General features: G+C 39.6%; 1 protein-coding gene and 1 long non-coding RNA gene across 15 annotated transcripts in view; one reads left to right on the top strand and one right to left on the bottom strand.

Annotated features, from left to right (window-relative positions):
• The first annotated feature begins 1,227 nt into the window (after nucleotides 1-1,227).
• On the top strand, nucleotides 1,228-16,653 carry LOC134455888 (myosin-7-like). 5 transcript variants are annotated; one of them, XM_063207242.1, is made up of 37 exons: nucleotides 1,229-3,330; nucleotides 3,464-3,607; nucleotides 3,799-3,955; nucleotides 4,191-4,218; nucleotides 4,306-4,411; nucleotides 4,507-4,599; nucleotides 4,803-4,866; nucleotides 4,957-5,055; nucleotides 5,146-5,249; nucleotides 5,339-5,477; nucleotides 6,162-6,280; nucleotides 6,415-6,564; nucleotides 6,721-6,891; nucleotides 7,007-7,316; nucleotides 7,483-7,550; nucleotides 7,815-8,020; nucleotides 8,105-8,228; nucleotides 8,326-8,462; nucleotides 8,759-9,014; nucleotides 9,121-9,363; nucleotides 9,455-9,631; nucleotides 9,725-9,870; nucleotides 9,949-10,039; nucleotides 10,126-10,515; nucleotides 10,865-10,991; nucleotides 11,246-11,364; nucleotides 11,462-11,658; nucleotides 11,757-11,940; nucleotides 12,032-12,197; nucleotides 12,306-12,430; nucleotides 12,530-12,838; nucleotides 12,956-13,159; nucleotides 13,251-13,547; nucleotides 13,637-13,741; nucleotides 13,976-14,071; nucleotides 14,326-14,460; nucleotides 15,014-16,653. In XM_063207242.1, the coding sequence occupies exons 1-37, from the start codon at nucleotides 3,103-3,105 to the stop codon at nucleotides 15,029-15,031; spliced, it is 5,832 nt and encodes a 1,943-aa protein (XP_063063312.1). In that variant the 5' UTR covers nucleotides 1,229-3,102; the 3' UTR covers nucleotides 15,032-16,653. The 5 variants fall into 5 exon arrangements, with proteins under 5 accessions (XP_063063310.1, XP_063063308.1, XP_063063312.1 ...); XM_063207241.1 differs by having other exon boundaries at nucleotides 7,480-7,550; XM_063207240.1 differs by lacking the exon at nucleotides 15,014-16,653 and having other exon boundaries at nucleotides 1,228-3,330; nucleotides 14,326-15,007.
• LOC134455906 (uncharacterized) overlaps nucleotides 6,460-17,977 on the bottom strand; it is a 212,239-nt gene continuing 200,721 nt past the window's right edge. For 7 of the 10 annotated variants that reach the window (XR_010036193.1, XR_010036194.1, XR_010036189.1 and 4 more), the window contains 5 exons: nucleotides 16,662-16,729; nucleotides 13,963-14,069; nucleotides 7,857-7,997; nucleotides 7,468-7,541; nucleotides 6,558-6,798 (listed from right to left, as the gene is read on the bottom strand). This is a non-coding gene — a long non-coding RNA (uncharacterized LOC134455906). The other 3 variants (XR_010036192.1, XR_010036190.1, XR_010036191.1) reach the window with 3 other exon arrangements.

The raw sequence follows: 17,977 nt of genomic DNA, 5'->3' as shown, positions 1-17,977 counted from the left end.
TCCTCAGCTGTTCGCACCACTTAGCAGCAGTGGCGTGAGATGGCCAAGCTTGTCACAGCCGTCAGCAACCGTCCTAGAGTGACCGGTGTACTATTGGTGGCACAGAAGCAGTGAAACATATCTAACCTTTAGTGTCATGTTTTCACCTCTTAGGAAATTGACACATCGTTAGTCTAGTCTTGGTTGTTTGTTTTAAGTTGAAATTAAGGCCATGGTTGCTTGTTTGCACTATTGAGGTAGATTTAAAAGTTATGACAGACTTTGCAGACTGGACTCCTTCATTTTAAGCTGTCAGGCAAGTCAAATAATTGTTAATGACCACTGAAACTCTTCTAATAATGTTCCTTCAAAAATTGAGCTGATATTCTAGAACATAACCATGCTCACCATAAGATGAAGACAAAGCAGTGTACTACGTCAGATGTACAGACAATATAGTATTAAGTCCAAAACAGTAAGGATTTTAAACCTTAAACAATGCTTTGAAGGTCAATAAGTATATTCAATAGGCTACACATGTGACAAAGGGAACTATACCCACACCTCTACTCCCCAACACCTCTTACTAAAACAGCAGTGTTATTTATAACCCCCTGATGCATCTTTGTAGCAGAACAAAAGAAGCCATCATATCCCTCAGCAGTACACAATAAGGTCATTTAGTGAGCACTGCCTTTATGGTAACACAACACCCTCCTCCCCCACCCCGGCTGCTTAAAAAAAGATCAGAGTGAAGGGGTCCCAGTAAGCCGGTGACTGCAGGGGTATGTAGTGGATTACATAGCAGACAGGCGGCATTAGTCTCCCCTGACTCACGCTGCAACACACAGCACTGGAGGAGCAGGGCGTGAGCCCAAAAATCTTCGTTTACGACTGCTGGATCCTGCACAGTGCACATACATGGAGCCACAAAAGGCCAGCATGCGTGCAAGGTTAAAGATAAGCGAATCGCTCACAAAGTGCCGACAGGACTGACAGCCAGAACTCCTGTCCATAAAAGACAGAGTGCCTATATTTCACTGTCAGATGTCTTGACACCAAGTACCGACTGTCAAATATTTCACACTATTTTTAGTGTCTGATACTTCTGCTGATGTTGATGAAGTCAGAGTTCATAGCCCATTGATTTTCACATTTGAAAGTTTTATTCTTCTTTACCCTTTGCAACCTTTCCACAGTCACACTACATTATTGACTGCAAAAAAGAGACAAAAATTACTGAGACAAAACTATATTTCCCAAATGTGTTTATTTATTTTTACACATTTGAATGAATACACCACTTCCAAACACACTTTTTAAAACGTGAAAAGAAAAAACTTATTCCACTGTTATCACTCCCACTTGACATCACACACACACACGCACGCACGCACACACACAAACACACATCAGAGTTAATAACCCATTGAATTTCACATCTGCAACCTTTACACATTCATACTATATTACTGATGACAAAAAATGGACAAAAAAATACAGAGACAAAACTGTATATCCCAAAACTTATTTCATTTATTTTTATATACAGATTCATGTTAGCTGTGCATCTTGATGAATATACGACTTTCAAACACTTTTTAATACAAGAAAAGAAAAAGCAACTTATTCGACTGTTATATTGCTTTTATATGATTTCTGTTTGCCTGGCCTAAAGATGTCTTTTTAGCAAATCACATGCATGCACACACACGTGCTCGCACAGACAGACAGACAGACACACACACACACACTACTTTTGCATTAAACACTGCAATACATACCTTCCACCTTGGCAGAGCACCATGACGCAATTAACATGAAATTTGTGGGAAGTGTAAAGAATGTCCCCACTTCAACTGACAGCCCTCCTAATCTACTTAATTGTACAGATATGAGACGAGGGAGAGTAGGAGCGTTTTGTACAGTACAATACTGATAGTGGTGATATGATATGCTTAATATAGGTAATGACAGACGCCCTTGTGCATAAATCATCTGTGCATTTCTTTTACTTTGATTATCGTTCACATGATACTTTTTGTTGTGGTAGATACCTCACTCCCAATGGAATGCTGAAATCCCAGTGCAGGTGTGAGCCCAGCTAATCCCACAGCAGCCCTCAACACAAGTCGTTTTCCTGGTTGAGCCTCACGCTGGCATGATCCATGGAATAACCACAGTTACAACCAACCACATCACCCCAGATCACCCCACCCCACCCCAACCTCTCCTGCCTCTGCCAAAATCAGACAATGACTGTACCGATGCATTCAATTCCATCATCCCATATTTAGAATTCCGGCTATCTTTATAAAGGAAAGGACGAGGACTGTGGAGACAGTGGGTTTTCAAATCAAGTCATCCAAAGGTAAGCCACAAAAATATCTACTTCGCCTTCTATTTTATTTTGAAGAATGATTAGCACTGAACCGTTTGTCATGTCAGTGATATTGACAAAAATAGAAATCGGTCAAATGTAACATAAAGATTCACATCATTTTTTTCACAATATGTATATGACAAAAAGCCCAGTTTCTGTTAAATTACCCACGTCATTAGTCAATGTTCTGTTATTTTAAAGTAATATCCAAGTGTTTTGAGTAGATATGTATTAACACATGCTTAATGTTACTTAGTATAGTGGGTGATAATAATAATAATATTAATAATAAAAATAGTAATAATAATAATAATATAACTTTTAGATTTCAAATTTTAATTAATTTATCATACACTTTATGAGATATGTGGAAAGTTTCCAGACTGGAAACAAAGTATGGATCTGCATGAGGAATTGGCCTGACATTAATCAAAAAAGTCCACTAGGAATGAACATGGTCCCAAAAAATGCTAAGTAAAGAAGTAAACCCTATATTGAGCAGGTTTATAGCTGTGAGGTTGGTTATTTATGGGATTACTTTTCGAGAAAAGAAAAGATTTATATGATAACTTGACAATATGATTTTGTGACTATACTCTTTAACTCTTCCAGGCGTTAACTCATAATTGATCAACTCCTTATGTATGAGCTTCATCAAATATATTGTTCTTTCTTTTCATTCATTTTATCCATACTAGGATTAAGAAGTACAAGGATTTGTTTTGTTATGGGTGGTTTTAATGACTAACTTCTCTTCAAGCCAAACCATGGGGGACGCTGCGATGAAGGAGTTTGGGGCGGCGGCTTCGTACCTGAGGAAGTCCGATAAGGAGCGCCTCGAGGCCCAAACTCGCCCCTTTGATATGAAAAAGGAGTGCTTTGTGCCTGACCCTGAAGATGAGTATGTGAAGGGAACTATAGTGAGTCGGGAGGGAGACAATGTCACCTGTGACACTGAGAAAGGAAAGGTAAGAGTACCTTAACGGAACAGAACCATAACCCTAATAACCCCCCCCCCCAATACATACAGTGTGTAGTGTGAAATTGTGAAATGCTATTTCAATTTCCTGCCATTAATGTATTTGCTGTTTTCATATGTAGACTATCACTGTGAAGGAGGTTGATGTACACCCCCAGAACCCGCCAAAGTTTGATAAAATTGAGGACATGGCGATGTTCACCTTCCTGCATGAGCCTGCTGTGCTGTTTAACCTCAAAGAGCGTTATGCAGCCTGGATGATCTACGTGAGTACAGTCATAAGTTTGTCAGTGAAATTTTTTAGGGCCTATGACTTAGACAACAAAATCACTAGATATTAGCCATACAAATCATTAGTCATAAAACCATTAAACTCGGATTATATTAGGAAAGAAGTCATCAGACAAAATACATCTATCCCACCCTTCAACAATTTGCATTTCCCCCATTTATCTAGACCTACTCTGGGTTGTTCTGTGTCACTGTCAACCCATACAAGTGGCTGCCAGTGTACAACCAGGAAGTTGTTGTTGCCTACAGAGGCAAGAAGAGGACTGAAGCTCCTCCGCATATCTATTCCATCTCTGACAATGCTTACCAATACATGCTGTCAGGTAAATGTAAACACATTTAGAAAAAAAATGTATGGTGTCTCTGCAATATGTATGTCTGAACATGCAAACAATTTGTGTGCCTTTTACAAGAATTGGAATTAACATTGGTCCATGAAATTACGAATAATAGTTTCAATATTAACTTAAAATACATTTTCATAAGAGCTTCAAACATTCTAGAAATCTTTAATGGTGCACTTTTAAATCAGTGCTGATTGAAATGCATCTCTTTCAGATCGAGAGAATCAGTCAATCCTGATCACGTAAGTGTAAAAAGCAAATGGTTTTGAAGTCGGGATATATGATATAAAACAATTATTACATAACTTTTTTTTCATTTGCTTTCACAGTGGAGAATCTGGGGCAGGGAAGACTGTGAACACCAAGAGAGTTATTCAGTATTTTGCCAGCATTGCTGCAGGAGGCGTCAAGAAGGATCAAAAAAATGACAAAAAGGTTGTGAAACCTGCATACATTGTAGTGACATGCCATTAACCTGCATACATTGTAGTGACATGCCATTGAGACTGCAGTACCTTTTTCATCTTTAGGGAACCCTGGAGGATCAAATCATCCAGTGTAACCCTGCACTGGAGGCCTTTGGCAACGCAAAGACCATCAGGAATGACAACTCATCCAGATTTGTGAGTAAACTAATTCCTTCCGATTAGATAGTTCAGACCGATAAAGAAGTTATTCTAGGAAAACATAGAACTAATATCTAAAGACACATTTCTGCAAGTGAAAAGATTTTTTTCTCAAGGTTTGCTCTATTGTGTTGATCCCTATTTGCCCATTTGAACACAATTACATGAAGTCGTTCATTTTAGATTTTGTATCCAAACAGGGGAAATTCATCAGGATCCATTTTGCTGCAAGTGGCAAGCTGGCTTCTGCAGACATTGAGACCTGTGAGGAAAAGCTATAATTTCCCATTCTTTTACATCATTAATAAGCATTGCGAAGACAAATTTCATCAACCTGCTTGTATTGTTTGGCAGATCTACTGGAGAAGTCTCGGGTGACTTTCCAGCTTAAGGCTGAGAGAGATTACCACATCTTCTACCAGATCCTATCTCAGAAGAAACCTGAGCTACTAGGTAGGATAATTGAAAATTTACCATAACATGCATCGCGTCAGTTAGCAATAAAGACACTTCTGTTCTGACCAACATGTTTGCCTGTTTCAGAGATGCTGCTCATCACTGCCAACCCCTACGACTATGCCTTCATCTCCCAAGGAGAGACAACTGTTCAATCGATTAACGATGGTGATGAACTGATGGCTACTGATGTGAGGACCTAAGCTGAGTAATTATTATGATAATAATGTGATGTGCTGTATGTCTAGATGTATCAAATTGTTCTTTGTATATGAAACAGGAAGCATTTGATGTACTGGGCTTCACTCAAGAGGAGAAAAACAGCATTTACAAGATGGTCGGTGCCATCATGCACTATGGCAACATGAAGTTCAAGCAGAAGCAGAGAGAGGAGCAGGCAGAGGCTGATGGAACTGAGGGTATTGCCCTTCAATGTTCTTGCTCACCTGAAACCCACATAGCATAACGTTATGTTTTTAAAGTAAGGAGGTATGGGTAATAAACCTCAATAGCTTCAAATAAGCTATCGTTATATTTCTAACTATTAAATATTGAGGTAACACTAGAAGCATGAGTAACATGAAGCAGTGGTAGTAAGGTATTTCTATTGTTATGTTAGAAAGCTAACCCAGTGTTTCTCAACCTTTTTTAAGGCGAGGCACCCTTTCAATTCATGAAAAATTTCAAGGCACCCCAAACCAACAAGCCGTAACATGGCATCGCATCCGATACCACACAAGCTTAGAAAAGTAAAACATTTGGTCACACGACCTACTTTCGAAGTTGCAGCTGACAGGGGTGACCTATACTTTATTGTGCGTAAATGGCAGATGAAAGAGTCCACTGACTAGCATTAACTTATCAATTTAGACAAATATGTATTATGTTACATTTTACATGTTATTTTATTTATCAGCCACATTTCTGCGGCACCCCTGAAGGGGGCCCACGGCACCCCAGGGTGCCCCGGCACCCCTGTTGAGAAACACTGAGCTAACCAACACATGTCATGCAGGGTAAAATAGACGACAGATTTGTGGTGATTGAAATGGTCTTTAACCCAGAAAGGGATTTGACTTTCAAGTACTTTCTTTACATTTTAGATGCAGACAAATCTGCGTTTCTGATGGGCCTGAACTCTGCTGACCTCATCAAGGCTTTGTGTCACCCAAGGGTCAAAGTAGGAAACGAGTGGGTCACCAAGGGACAAAATGAACAACAGGTGGGATATGAACTTCATAGCATTAAACAGAATTAGCGTTCCATTACTAATAGATTCATGTACCTACACCATGATGTTCTGCTTGACATTTGGGTGCTTTAATTAAATTAAATTTAATTTAATTAAATTGTCAGGTATATTATGCCATGGGTGCACTAGCAAAAGCAGTGTATGAGAAGATGTTCCTTTGGATGGTGGTGAGAATCAACCAGTCATTGGACACCAAACAACCTCGGCAGTACTTCATTGGTGTGCTGGATATTGCTGGATTTGAGATTTTTGATGTAAGTGGGCACAAAACATATAACAATATTCTGAATAAAAAATATATTATTTATATATTTTATTGATAAATAGTTACAAGTTATTTTTCAAGATGTGAATAATCATGACTATAACAATATTATCATCATAAATTGTATATCTCTTTTTTTGTTCAGTTCAACACCTTTGAGCAAATGTGCATCAACTTTACTAATGAGAAGCTGCAGCAATTCTTCAACCACCACATGTTTGTGCTGGAACAAGAGGAGTACAAGAAGGAGGGGATTGAGTGGACGTTCATTGACTTTGGGATGGACTTACAAGCCTGCATTGATCTCATTGAAAAGGTGAATTATCTACTGTATGTGCAAAGTATTTCTCCTACCTTGATTGTTTCATAGCCAGTGATATACTACATGTATATCTAACTACTTCTAATATGATGTGATGGCTTATCTTTAGCCCATGGGAATCATGTCCATCCTTGAAGAGGAGTGCATGTTCCCCAAGGCCAGTGATGCCACCTTTAAAGCCAAGCTCTATGACAACCACTTGGGGAAATCCAACAATTTCCAGAAGCCAAGAATTGTCAAGGGGAAACCAGAGGGCCATTTCTCCCTGGTTCACTATGCTGGCACTGTTGACTACAACATCAATAACTGGCTCACGAAAAATAAAGATCCTCTCAATGAGACAGTAGTTGGTTTATATCAAAAATCTTCAGTAAAGCTACTGTCCAATCTTTTTGTCAACTATGCAGGAGCTGACTCTGGTAAGTTATCCTGTCTTTGAAGTCATGGGTATTACCTAGTGTTACTGGGGAAAACATGCATGAATGGATATGTTGGATCATATATTTATTTGTGTAAAGCCTATACTTCACTTTGTTGGGGGAAAAAAAACGTTTTACACAAGACCCTTACATTTTGTTGTAGCAGTGGATGCCAAGGGGAAGGAGAAGAAGAAAAAAGGCTCTTCTTTTCAGACCGTTTCTGCCCTACACAGGGTGAGTATTTTATAACACTTAGTGTGATACTGTGACACATCCTGGGGATTTTGTACCAGCATTCAATAAGAAAGTACAGTTACAAAATAAAATAGTACATGATCTGGACATTAACATTTTAATCATTTGGGCTGATAAACACATAGTACTTTCTTATGGATATACAGTACAATATCTCCATCAATCTCTAATGAACACAAATGCATACCTTTACTATTTCTTTTTGAAAAAAGGAGTAAAATATGCCTATGCCTACAACTTTAGGAGAACCTGAACAAACTAATGACAAACCTGCGGTCAACTCACCCCCACTTTGTGCGCTGCATCATCCCCAATGAGACCAAGACTCCTGGGGCCATGTGCAATCCATTGGTCATGCACCAGCTGCGCTGTAACGGTGTGCTGGAAGGCATCAGAATCTGCAGAAAGGGCTTCCCCAACAGGATCCTGTATGGAGATTTCAAACAGAGGTAATGTACTGTAGATACAATATGTCTGAGTTCATCTACATACAATCCATTGTCATTGTCTGAAGATTGCCTTGTCTTCTGCAGATACCGTATCCTGAACCCTGCAGCAATCCCTGAGGGACAGTTCCTTGACAGCAAAAAGAGTGCAGAAAAGCTTCTGGGTTCCCTGGACATTGATCACAACCAGTATAGATTTGGATACACAAAGGTCAATTTGTTGAAAATTAAAATGTAGTTGCGTTTTTTTAGTAATCTGTAGATATCTGAAAATATCATTCTAAATACTATTATGTAAATGATTATAGGTGTTCTTCAAAGCTGGTCTACTGGGTGTTCTTGAAGAAATGAGAGATGATAGACTTGCACTTATCATGACTAGACTGCAGGCTAGATCCAGAGGTGTTCTGGCTCGAATAGCATTCCAGAAGATTCTTGAACGAAGGTAACAATATTATTGATATTTTCACCGAATACTATAATCCCTCTTCTTTGGCTTACTTTGTATTCTGTTCAGTTTGCTTTAATGTCACCTCTTAATAATGGACAAAGCAATAGCCAGTTCCCAATTTCACCTAAATGATGAGGGCAGAGTTTAGTTACACCATTAATCATGATCAGCAGTATCGTCATAGTGGCCTCAAGGGCTAAAATAAAACGGGAAGAATACATTGCTCCTATTTATCAGTGATGACCTTCTCAAGACCGGGAAAGTAATCAGAGTGAATTTTTAAACCACAGGGATGCTGTGCTTGTGATCCAGTGGAATATCCGCGCATTCATGTCGGTCAAGAATTGGCCCTGGATGAGGATGTTCTTCAAGATCAAGCCCTTGCTGAGATCAGCTGAAGCTGAGAAGGAGATGGCCAACATGAAGGAAGAATTCCTTAAACTGAAGGAGGCCTATGCTAAATCTGAAGCCCGGAGAAAAGAACTGGAAGAAAAAACGGTTACTCTTCTCCAAGAGAAGAATGATCTGACGCTTCAAGTTCAGACGGCAAGTACTACTACTGTATATAAAGAAAATAATGTAAACTCCTAAACTTTAACGCTAACCCCTAATATGTTAGTGTGCTTAAAATATCCCTTGGTCCACAAATTAGGAGCAAGACAATCTTGGTGATGCGGAAGAACGGTGTGAAGGTTTGATCAAGAACAAGATTCAGCTGGAGTCTAAAATCAAAGAGCTGACTGAGAGACTTGAAGATGAGGAGGAGATGAGTTCAGAGCTGACTGCTAAGAAGAGGAAGTTAGAGGATGAGTCTTCTGAGCTCAAGAAGGACATTGATGACTTGGAGCTCACTTTGGCTAAGGTGGAAAAGGAGAAACATGCCACTGAGAACAAAGTAAGTCAGCTTAAAACTCCATGTGCTCCATGCCATGAAACTAACTTTGAACATTCTGGAATCTTTCCTCACTTCGATCTGTTTGCTACAGGTTAAAAACTTGGTTGAGGAGATGGCAGCTCTTGATGAGACTATTGCAAAGCTGACCAAGGAAAAAAAAGCTCTCCAAGAGGCTCACCAACAAACACTGGATGACCTTCAGAGTGAGGAGGACAAAGTCAACACTCTGACCAAGGCCAAAGCCAAACTGGAGCAGCAAGTTGATGATGTACTATGCAAAAAGAAATATACCATTTTGTTAAACACACTGTACCTGCACTGAAAACCTTTTTAATTACATATGTGGTTTCTCCATTCATAGCTAGAAGGGTCACTGGAGCAGGAAAAGAAACTGAGGATGGACCTTGAGAGAATAAAAAGGAAACTTGAGGGTGACCTAAAGTTGACCCAGGAAAATGTGATGGATTTAGAAAATGATAAACAGCAACTGGAAGAACGTCTGAAGAAGTAAGTAATACAATTTAAGAAACTAACTTTGGTCATTTGGACATAAAGAAAAGTCTTACAGTGTTTTTATTGTTGTAGGAAAGATTTCGAAATTAGCCATCTGAATAGTAAGATTGAAGATGAACAGATCATTGCCACACAGCTACAGAAGAAACTGAAGGAGCTACAGGTACATATATAAAAGTAATCTCAACGGTCAATCTAATCTGCCAAAAATTCAATGTTGTTTTCACTAACAGTTTTCTCTATTTTAAGGCTCGCATTGAGGAGCTTGAGGAAGAACTGGAAGCTGAGCGAGCTGCCCGAGCCAAAGTGGAGAAGCAGCGAGCTGACCTGGCCAGAGAGCTGGAGGAGATCAGTGAGAGGCTGGAGGAGGCTGGAGGTGCCACTGCAGCCCAGATTGAAATGAACAAGAAAAGGGAGGCTGAGTTCCAAAAGATGCGCAGAGACCTTGAAGAGTCCACTTTGCAACATGAGGCCGTTGCTGCCACACTGAGGAAGAAGCACGCAGATAGCGTAGCTGACCTCGGTGAGCAGATTGATAACCTACAGAGAGTGAAGCAGAAGCTCGAGAAGGAGAAAAGTGAGCTCCGCCTCGAACTGGATGATGTCATCTCCAACATGGAACAGACAGCTAAAGCCAAGGTAAAGGCGAATTCACAGTATAGTTCAGGCAACCATCGCAGCTTAACTGAATACAACTTCATAACTATGTTGAAAAAAATCTGATTGAATCAAAGATTCCATGTTCTGCTTTGTTGCTTTCATCACATGCAATATGCATGTCTGTTCAGATGGGTATATTGAATTTTGTCCTGGATTCAGAAGCTTGACATTCTCTAACACCTACACATCTGTCAACAACTATATTGTTATTTATTTTTTACATGGGACACCTGTTGCATGGACAACATAATGGGTGTGAGAAGCAGAAATGCAAAATAACTATGTGTTGCTGGTGTTCACACAGTACTGATTTTCGGATGTATTTCAGATAAACTTGGAAAAATCGTGCAGAACCATGGAAGATCAGATGAATGAATACAAGGTTAAATATGAAGATGCTCACCGCAGTATTAATGACTTTTCCACACAAAAGGCCAAGCTACAAACTGAAAATGGTTTGTGAATTAAATGAAATTGATGCAGACTGCATTTTATTACTACTTCCTTTCAACAATACACTAATCCTACCATCATTTAAAACTTACTATGACAGTGAGGTCTACCTGCTAATTCAGTGATATCTCTGAGTCATCAGTGATACCTCACAATCATACATTGAAAAGTATTATACATTGAGTAATAGACATGATAAAATGATCATCCTTTCTATTTATTAAGACCTCCATAAAATTGTTTACTATTTGCAAAGGTGAGCTTTCCAGACAGCTTGAGGAGAGGGACTCTTTGGTATCACAGCTGACCAGAAGCAAACAGTCCTACACACAGCAGATTGAGGATCTGAAGAGACAATTGGAGGAGGAAGTGAAGGTAACTATTATAAGATAACGGAAACACATATCTTTACATTGGTTACAGTGCCTGCATTGCATTGACACTAATTGCATAACATTTTCTCCTCCCACAGGCCAAGAATGCACTAGCCCATGCAGTGCAGTCTTCCCGTCATGACTGTGACCTCCTGAGAGAGCAATATGAGGAGGAGCAGGAGGCCAAGGCTGAGTTGCAGCGCTGTATGTCCAAGGCCAACTGTGAGGTGGCTCAGTGGAGGACCAAGTACGAGACTGATGCCATCCAGAGGACTGAGGAGTTAGAAGACGCCAAGTAAGTTAACTTAAGTACCGGTATATAATCAGTAAAGTCAACTTGTCAGATCAATTTGTACCAAAAAAGTGTATTAAAGTACTTTCAATACTTCAAAGGAAAAAGCTCACACAGCGTTTGCAAGATGCAGAGGAAGCTGTGGAAGCTGTCAATGCCAAATGTTCCTCCCTGGAGAAAACTAAGCATAGACTGCAGAATGAGATTGAAGATCTCATGGTTGATGTGGAAAGATCCAATGCTCTTGCTGCCGCCCTGGACAAAAAACAAAGAAATTTTGATAAGGTATGAAAACAATACTTTCTTAGCTGTCATTTCAATTCTACCATCTGGGAAAACGTGTACAGAAACCATGTTACATGTAAATCTCCCATAGGTCTTAGCTGAGTGGAAGCAGAAGTACGAGGAGTCCCAGGCTGAATTAGAGAGCTCCCAGAAAGAGGCCAGATCTCTTGGCACTGATCTCTTTAAACTGAAGAACACGTATGAGGAATCTCTGGACCACTTGGAGACTATGAAGAGGGAGAACAAAAATCTACAAGGTTTGTTCTGCCTTCAACATCATTTCACTTTGTATGTTTTTTGGTAGGTGATTCCCCTAAATGATCTAAAACCATTTACTAAAAAGTGTGAATTTCATTGTTCAATAGAGGAAATTTCAGATCTCAGCGAGCAAGTTGGAGAAAGTGCAAAGAGCATTCATGAATTAGAGAAAATTCGAAAACAACTCGAGCAAGAAAAAGCAGAAATACAGACAGCTCTGGAGGAAGCAGAGGTATTGCTTTAACACAGTGCCATTGGTGATGGCACTATGCAAATTTTACTATACTGTTGGTTTGCTTTACATTGTTTAACCAAAATATATTTTCAACAGGCCTCACTTGAACATGAAGAAGGTAAGATTCTTAGAGCTCAGCTGGAATTCAACCAGGTCAAAGCTGACATGGAGCGTAAAATTGCTGAGAAGGATGAGGAAATGGAGCAGGCTAAGAGGAACCATCAGAGAACGGTGGACACCCTGCAGAGCTCCCTGGAGTCTGAGACTCGCAGCCGGAATGAAGCTCTCAGGATTAAGAAAAAGATGGAGGGAGACCTCAATGAGATGGAGATCCAACTTAGCCAAGCCAACAGGCAAGCAGCTGAGGCCCAGAAGCAGCTCAAGAGTCTGCAGGGACATCTGAAGGTTAATGTTTTCTATTGCATGTCACATTTTTATTTTGATGATCATCTAAAATTGATAGTATTTACATTCTATACACTGCACGGATCAAACAATTATTTTTATTTTCCGTCTTCACAGGATGCCCAAATACACCTGGATGAGTCTCTCCGTGCTAATGATGATCTCAAAGAGAACATTGCCATTGTGGAGAGACGCAACAACCTGATGCAGGCTGAACTGGATGAGCTGAGGTCTGCGTTGGAGCAGACAGAGAGAGGCCGGAAACTGGCTGAACAGGAGTTGCTGGACGTCAATGAGAGGGTCCAGCTCTTACACTCCCAGGTAACATCCAAAACAATAATCCTTACAATGCTTTTATCATGTTAGATGTAGCGATCCACTTTTAATCAACTTCCTTGGATCACATATACAGAACACCGGCCTGGTGAACAACAAGAAGAAGCTGGAGAATGATGTGAATCAGCTACAGACTGAGGTGGAGGAGGCTGTTCAAGAGTGCAGGAATGCTGAGGAGAAAGCCAAGAAGGCCATCACTGATGCAGCCATGATGGCAGAGGAGCTGAAGAAGGAGCAGGACACCAGTGCTCACCTGGAGCGCATGAAGAAGAACATGGAGCAAACCATCAAGGACCTGCAGCACCGCCTGGATGAAGCTGAGCAAATCGCCATGAAGGGTGGCAAGAAGCAAATTCAGAAGTTGGAGGCCAAGGTAAATATACCATACATGTGTTTTATGTTGTAAAATATACTTTAGCCTATGGAATTATCGAGAAATGCTACAAGTACTGTCTTTCACAGGTGAGAGAACTTGAAAATGAATTGGAAACGGAGCAGAAAAAATGCAGTGAGTCTATGAAAGGAATCCGGAAACATGAAAGGAAAATCAAGGAACTTACTTACCAGGTATCTACTGTTCACCTTTCCTTACTGTATGGTACTTTACAGAGTTTGCAATGTGAGCCAATAACTTTGTTTTCAATCATAATTCCTAAAGTAACGTGTTTCAAACTACTTTTGATATTCAAGCTTCATGTTTCCTGCCATTGGCAATAAACTGGCAGTGCTTTTGGGATATATTCAGAAAACATAAAAACGTCAAAAAATACAAAATCCTTCAATATTACCTCCTCAAATCAGACTGAAGAGGACCGGAAGAATTTGGCTCGTCTGCAGGATCTTGTGGACAAGTTGCAGCTGAAAGTGAAGTCCTTCAAGAGGGCAACAGAAGAGGCTGTAAGTGACACAAATGTGATACTTTCATTCAACAATCTGTTGAAACAATTGTTCAAACAATTCATTCACTGTAGTATATCCCTCCAAGTACTTTTGCTTTCTTGTTAAATTCACACCGATTTATGTGGCAAGACTGACTGTGTGATTGGATAAGAACATTGAAAACTATGGCGATATTGCATTGGATGCATTTCTCTAGGAATTACTTGATTAAGGCAAAGACTTGCTGTAATTCTGTCTCATCACTTTTTCAGGAGGAGCAGGCCAATGGCAACTTGACCAAGTTCCGTAAGCTGCAGCATGAGCTGGATGAGGCTGAGGAGAGAGCTGACATAGCTGAGTCTCAGGTCAACAAGATGAGAGCCAAGAGTCGTGATATAGGTGCCAAGGTAAGGGGGCCTAAACATATATCCTATTTTAGAAGACCCAATGAAAATTGTAGGGGTCAAATCTAAATCTAAATCTGAATAGACACACACGTGCACATGCACACACACACGCACACTCACACACACACACACAATTTGCTGAAGAAGATATTGTGCATATACAGTAGTATTAAATTTAATTTATTTGTATATGCTTGTAGCATATGCCATTGCAGTAATTTGTTAATTTACAGTCCAAACATTGCTTAACTTCTGAAGGCACAGACGGATTTGCGACTACCATCCGTCATTGAAAGACAATTCACTTTATCATGGGAATGTTTACACGTTTTACTGAATATAAAATTATGTTACACGCCAATGAAAACATGATATAAAGTATTTTAAAATATTAACATAAAATTGTCGTTTTGAAATTAAATCTGTAATTTTGCACTGCTTATGGGTTTTAGATAAGAAAATGTACATTGCATTTGCATAGAACGACACAATTTCTTTGGTGTTGAGCAAACGTATTAACATTATCTTCCCCCTCTCAAATTGTTTTTTTCAGAAGGGGCATGAAGAGTGAAGCTCTGTCATGGACTTTTCTGAATCCTGATTGCTCTACTTTTGAGCTTTCCTTTGTATCCCATATACCGTGCTGTAGCTTAATAGAATAAAGTAAGACTGCAAATCTGTGCTTTATTTCTGTTCTTTCATCTTAAATATAATTTCCTGAGTTTAAAGGTGGTAAGTAAAAGTAAAAACAAGACATGTTTCAGGACAACATGATCTCCAAAATTTCCGTGCTCCTGGACACGGATGTTAATGACACGAAATCCGTGTCCAGGAGCATGGATTTTGCCAAAATTCCGTGCTCATGGACACGGAATTATTTTCCGTGGTGGACACATGGAAGTGCTCTCTCTACACTCGCACAGCTCTATGTTTCCACAGTCTTGTGTTTTCTCAGGATTTTTCTAATTTCAAATATTTTTTTCTCAAAAAAACATTTCTTACTGGCAGGTTAGGGTTAGGGATTGTTTTGGTCTGGGCACAGCTAGTATTTCATTCATTATATGAATTTGATAGCCTATCAACCAACTGGAAAAGGTATTTCTCAAAAATATGTCTTTAATGACAGGTTAAGGTTAGGGAATGTTTTGGTCAGGGCACAACTTAAATTGCTGTAGCATTATTTTGTTTCGGATTAGCATTTGGTATGTATTTTCTAATGATAGAGTTAACACAGTGCTGTGGGAATATAGAGAGCACTTCTGTGTGTCCATCACGGAAAACAATTCCGTGTCCAGGAGCACGGAATTTTGGCAAAATCCGTGCTTCTGGACACGGATTTAGTGTCCTTAATATCCCTGTCCAGGAGCACAGAAATTTTGGAGATCAGGCTGTTCAGGAGTAGACATGAGTGGAGAAAGAATCAGATTTGATTTTTTTTGAGGCAGACTCACATATAGACATGTTTTAAATACATACTGTATTATGTTACTAATTGGAAAAGTAGATCTCAGAACAAACATAACAACCTGAGAAGAAATGGAGTACAGGGGTACAAGGGGATATCTGCTTAATCAGGATGGATATTACTAGTCTAGCTCTCACCGACGGTGCGATTGTGTACACAAACTACCGTCTGGTAGCACTGCCGTTAACATGCTCTTCGCGAGTCAGAAAATAAATGGTACATTCATTGCAACTCACCACCAACAAATTCCTCCAAAAACATTTTCTATTCATCTCTAAAGAGTCAACATAGTATAGAATCTGTCCTGTGACTCATCAATGCCAGCTGCCGTTAATATTTAAACAATAAATGCTCCGTTCATTTTCTACTCGAGAAGAGCATGTTAATGGCAGCGCTACCAAACGGTACTGTCTGTAGCTCCGCTCCACAATGGTGCTCCGGAGTTACACACACACACACACCGTCGGTGAGAACCAGTCTAGGATATTACTAGTATGTGCACCAACACAAATCTTTGGGGATATGACATTATCATTATATTAAATATTGATAAAAGCCAGGAAGTCATAGGATGAACAAAACGTTCTCAGAATTGCACATTTGTGAAATGTAGCTGTTAACTATTATGTTTGCTGCATTTTGAAGTTGTCTCGTCAAATCTGATACTAAGTAATTTATTTTCTCTTTGTTATGATTCATGAAACAACACTTGCATTTGTCATGGAAAATTACTTACCTTGTTATGTCAGACATTGTTCATTCCTCGACATGTAATCTCTTGCAACACACGAGGTCCCTCTTCACCTGTAGAAATAAAGTGGAATGAAGTCTAAAAAAGTATCAAGTGTCATTTGTCATCAAAGAAAAGAGTTTACAAAAACATCAAGAATTTATGTGTGGGGAGGGGGTGCTGTGGCACAGCTCGCCAAGACACCAGACCATAAGCAGGCGACCACTGTTCGAGTCTGGCCTGGGTCGGTTCCTGACCCTACCCCGTCTCTCTCACCCCGTCTTACTTCCTGTCATCTCTTTGCTGTCCTATCTAAGTTTAAGGCATAAAAAAGCCCACCAAAAACATTTAAAAATATGTGTGGTGATGTCCCTCAGAGCTCACACAGCAGCCCCCATACAGTATATCCTTCGCCTTGGTTAAGTAATCACTAGAGTATTCTCAATGCCAGTCACAGTCATGTGGAACACAAAGTGGGCACAATAAATGCCCGACCGTAAGTGTGGTCTGGTACTGGTCAACTGTGAATATGCTTAAATCTCAATTTCAACATACAAATTGAATGGAATACAACTGACAGTAAGTAGGTAATGCCTGAGGTGTAATACTTAATAATTGATGCACCTGTCAGATTATCATTCCACCTCACAGGCTTGCTCATCAATCCATCTCCTCAATAGTGCTTATCAATTTCAAATATTTAAAGAGCAACACAAAGTAATACAATACACTCATTGGAGAGTCTCAAACATGTTTGTCATACAATAGGCTGACCAGTCTTGCCCTTTTAACTTCACATTGAAAATACAATGTATCCGCCTGGGTCAGACATACTCATAAATACAATGCAATGACAGACTGGGACAATGTTTAGAGTGAGTGCTAGGTGACTGGCCTTGGCCATTGCTTGGCTCATATTTAGACAGAACGCTAAATCACCCGTCTGAAACGAGTGTCTCCATCTAGTGTTCATAGCAGGTGCTCACAACTACACACAGGTTCATACTGTGGGAATGACATTCAACCATTATTCCAGTGTAACATGGTAATGATCACATAGGACTAGGACACAATTAACAATGCTAAATCCTTGATACTTGCCATGATATAAGATACATTTCAGTATGTCTATGACATTGATGTATCCATAAAACAAAACACTGCAAAATCTATATGTACCCTTCTATTCAAACTAATTCAAATTCATTCGTTTTTGTTATTATTGCTGTCTTCATTCTAACATTGGAGCGTTTGCATGCGTAATGAAATCAGGTCAATTAAGTGTCATATCAAATGATGTATCAAGTAGTAGTGAATCAATA

This window comes from Engraulis encrasicolus, chromosome 9 (assembly GCF_034702125.1).
Source record: "Engraulis encrasicolus isolate BLACKSEA-1 chromosome 9, IST_EnEncr_1.0, whole genome shotgun sequence".
Taxonomy (NCBI): domain Eukaryota; kingdom Metazoa; phylum Chordata; class Actinopteri; order Clupeiformes; family Engraulidae; genus Engraulis; species Engraulis encrasicolus.
The sequence above is the reverse complement of the archived record's forward strand: the minus strand, read 5'-3'. Positions and strand labels throughout refer to the sequence as shown.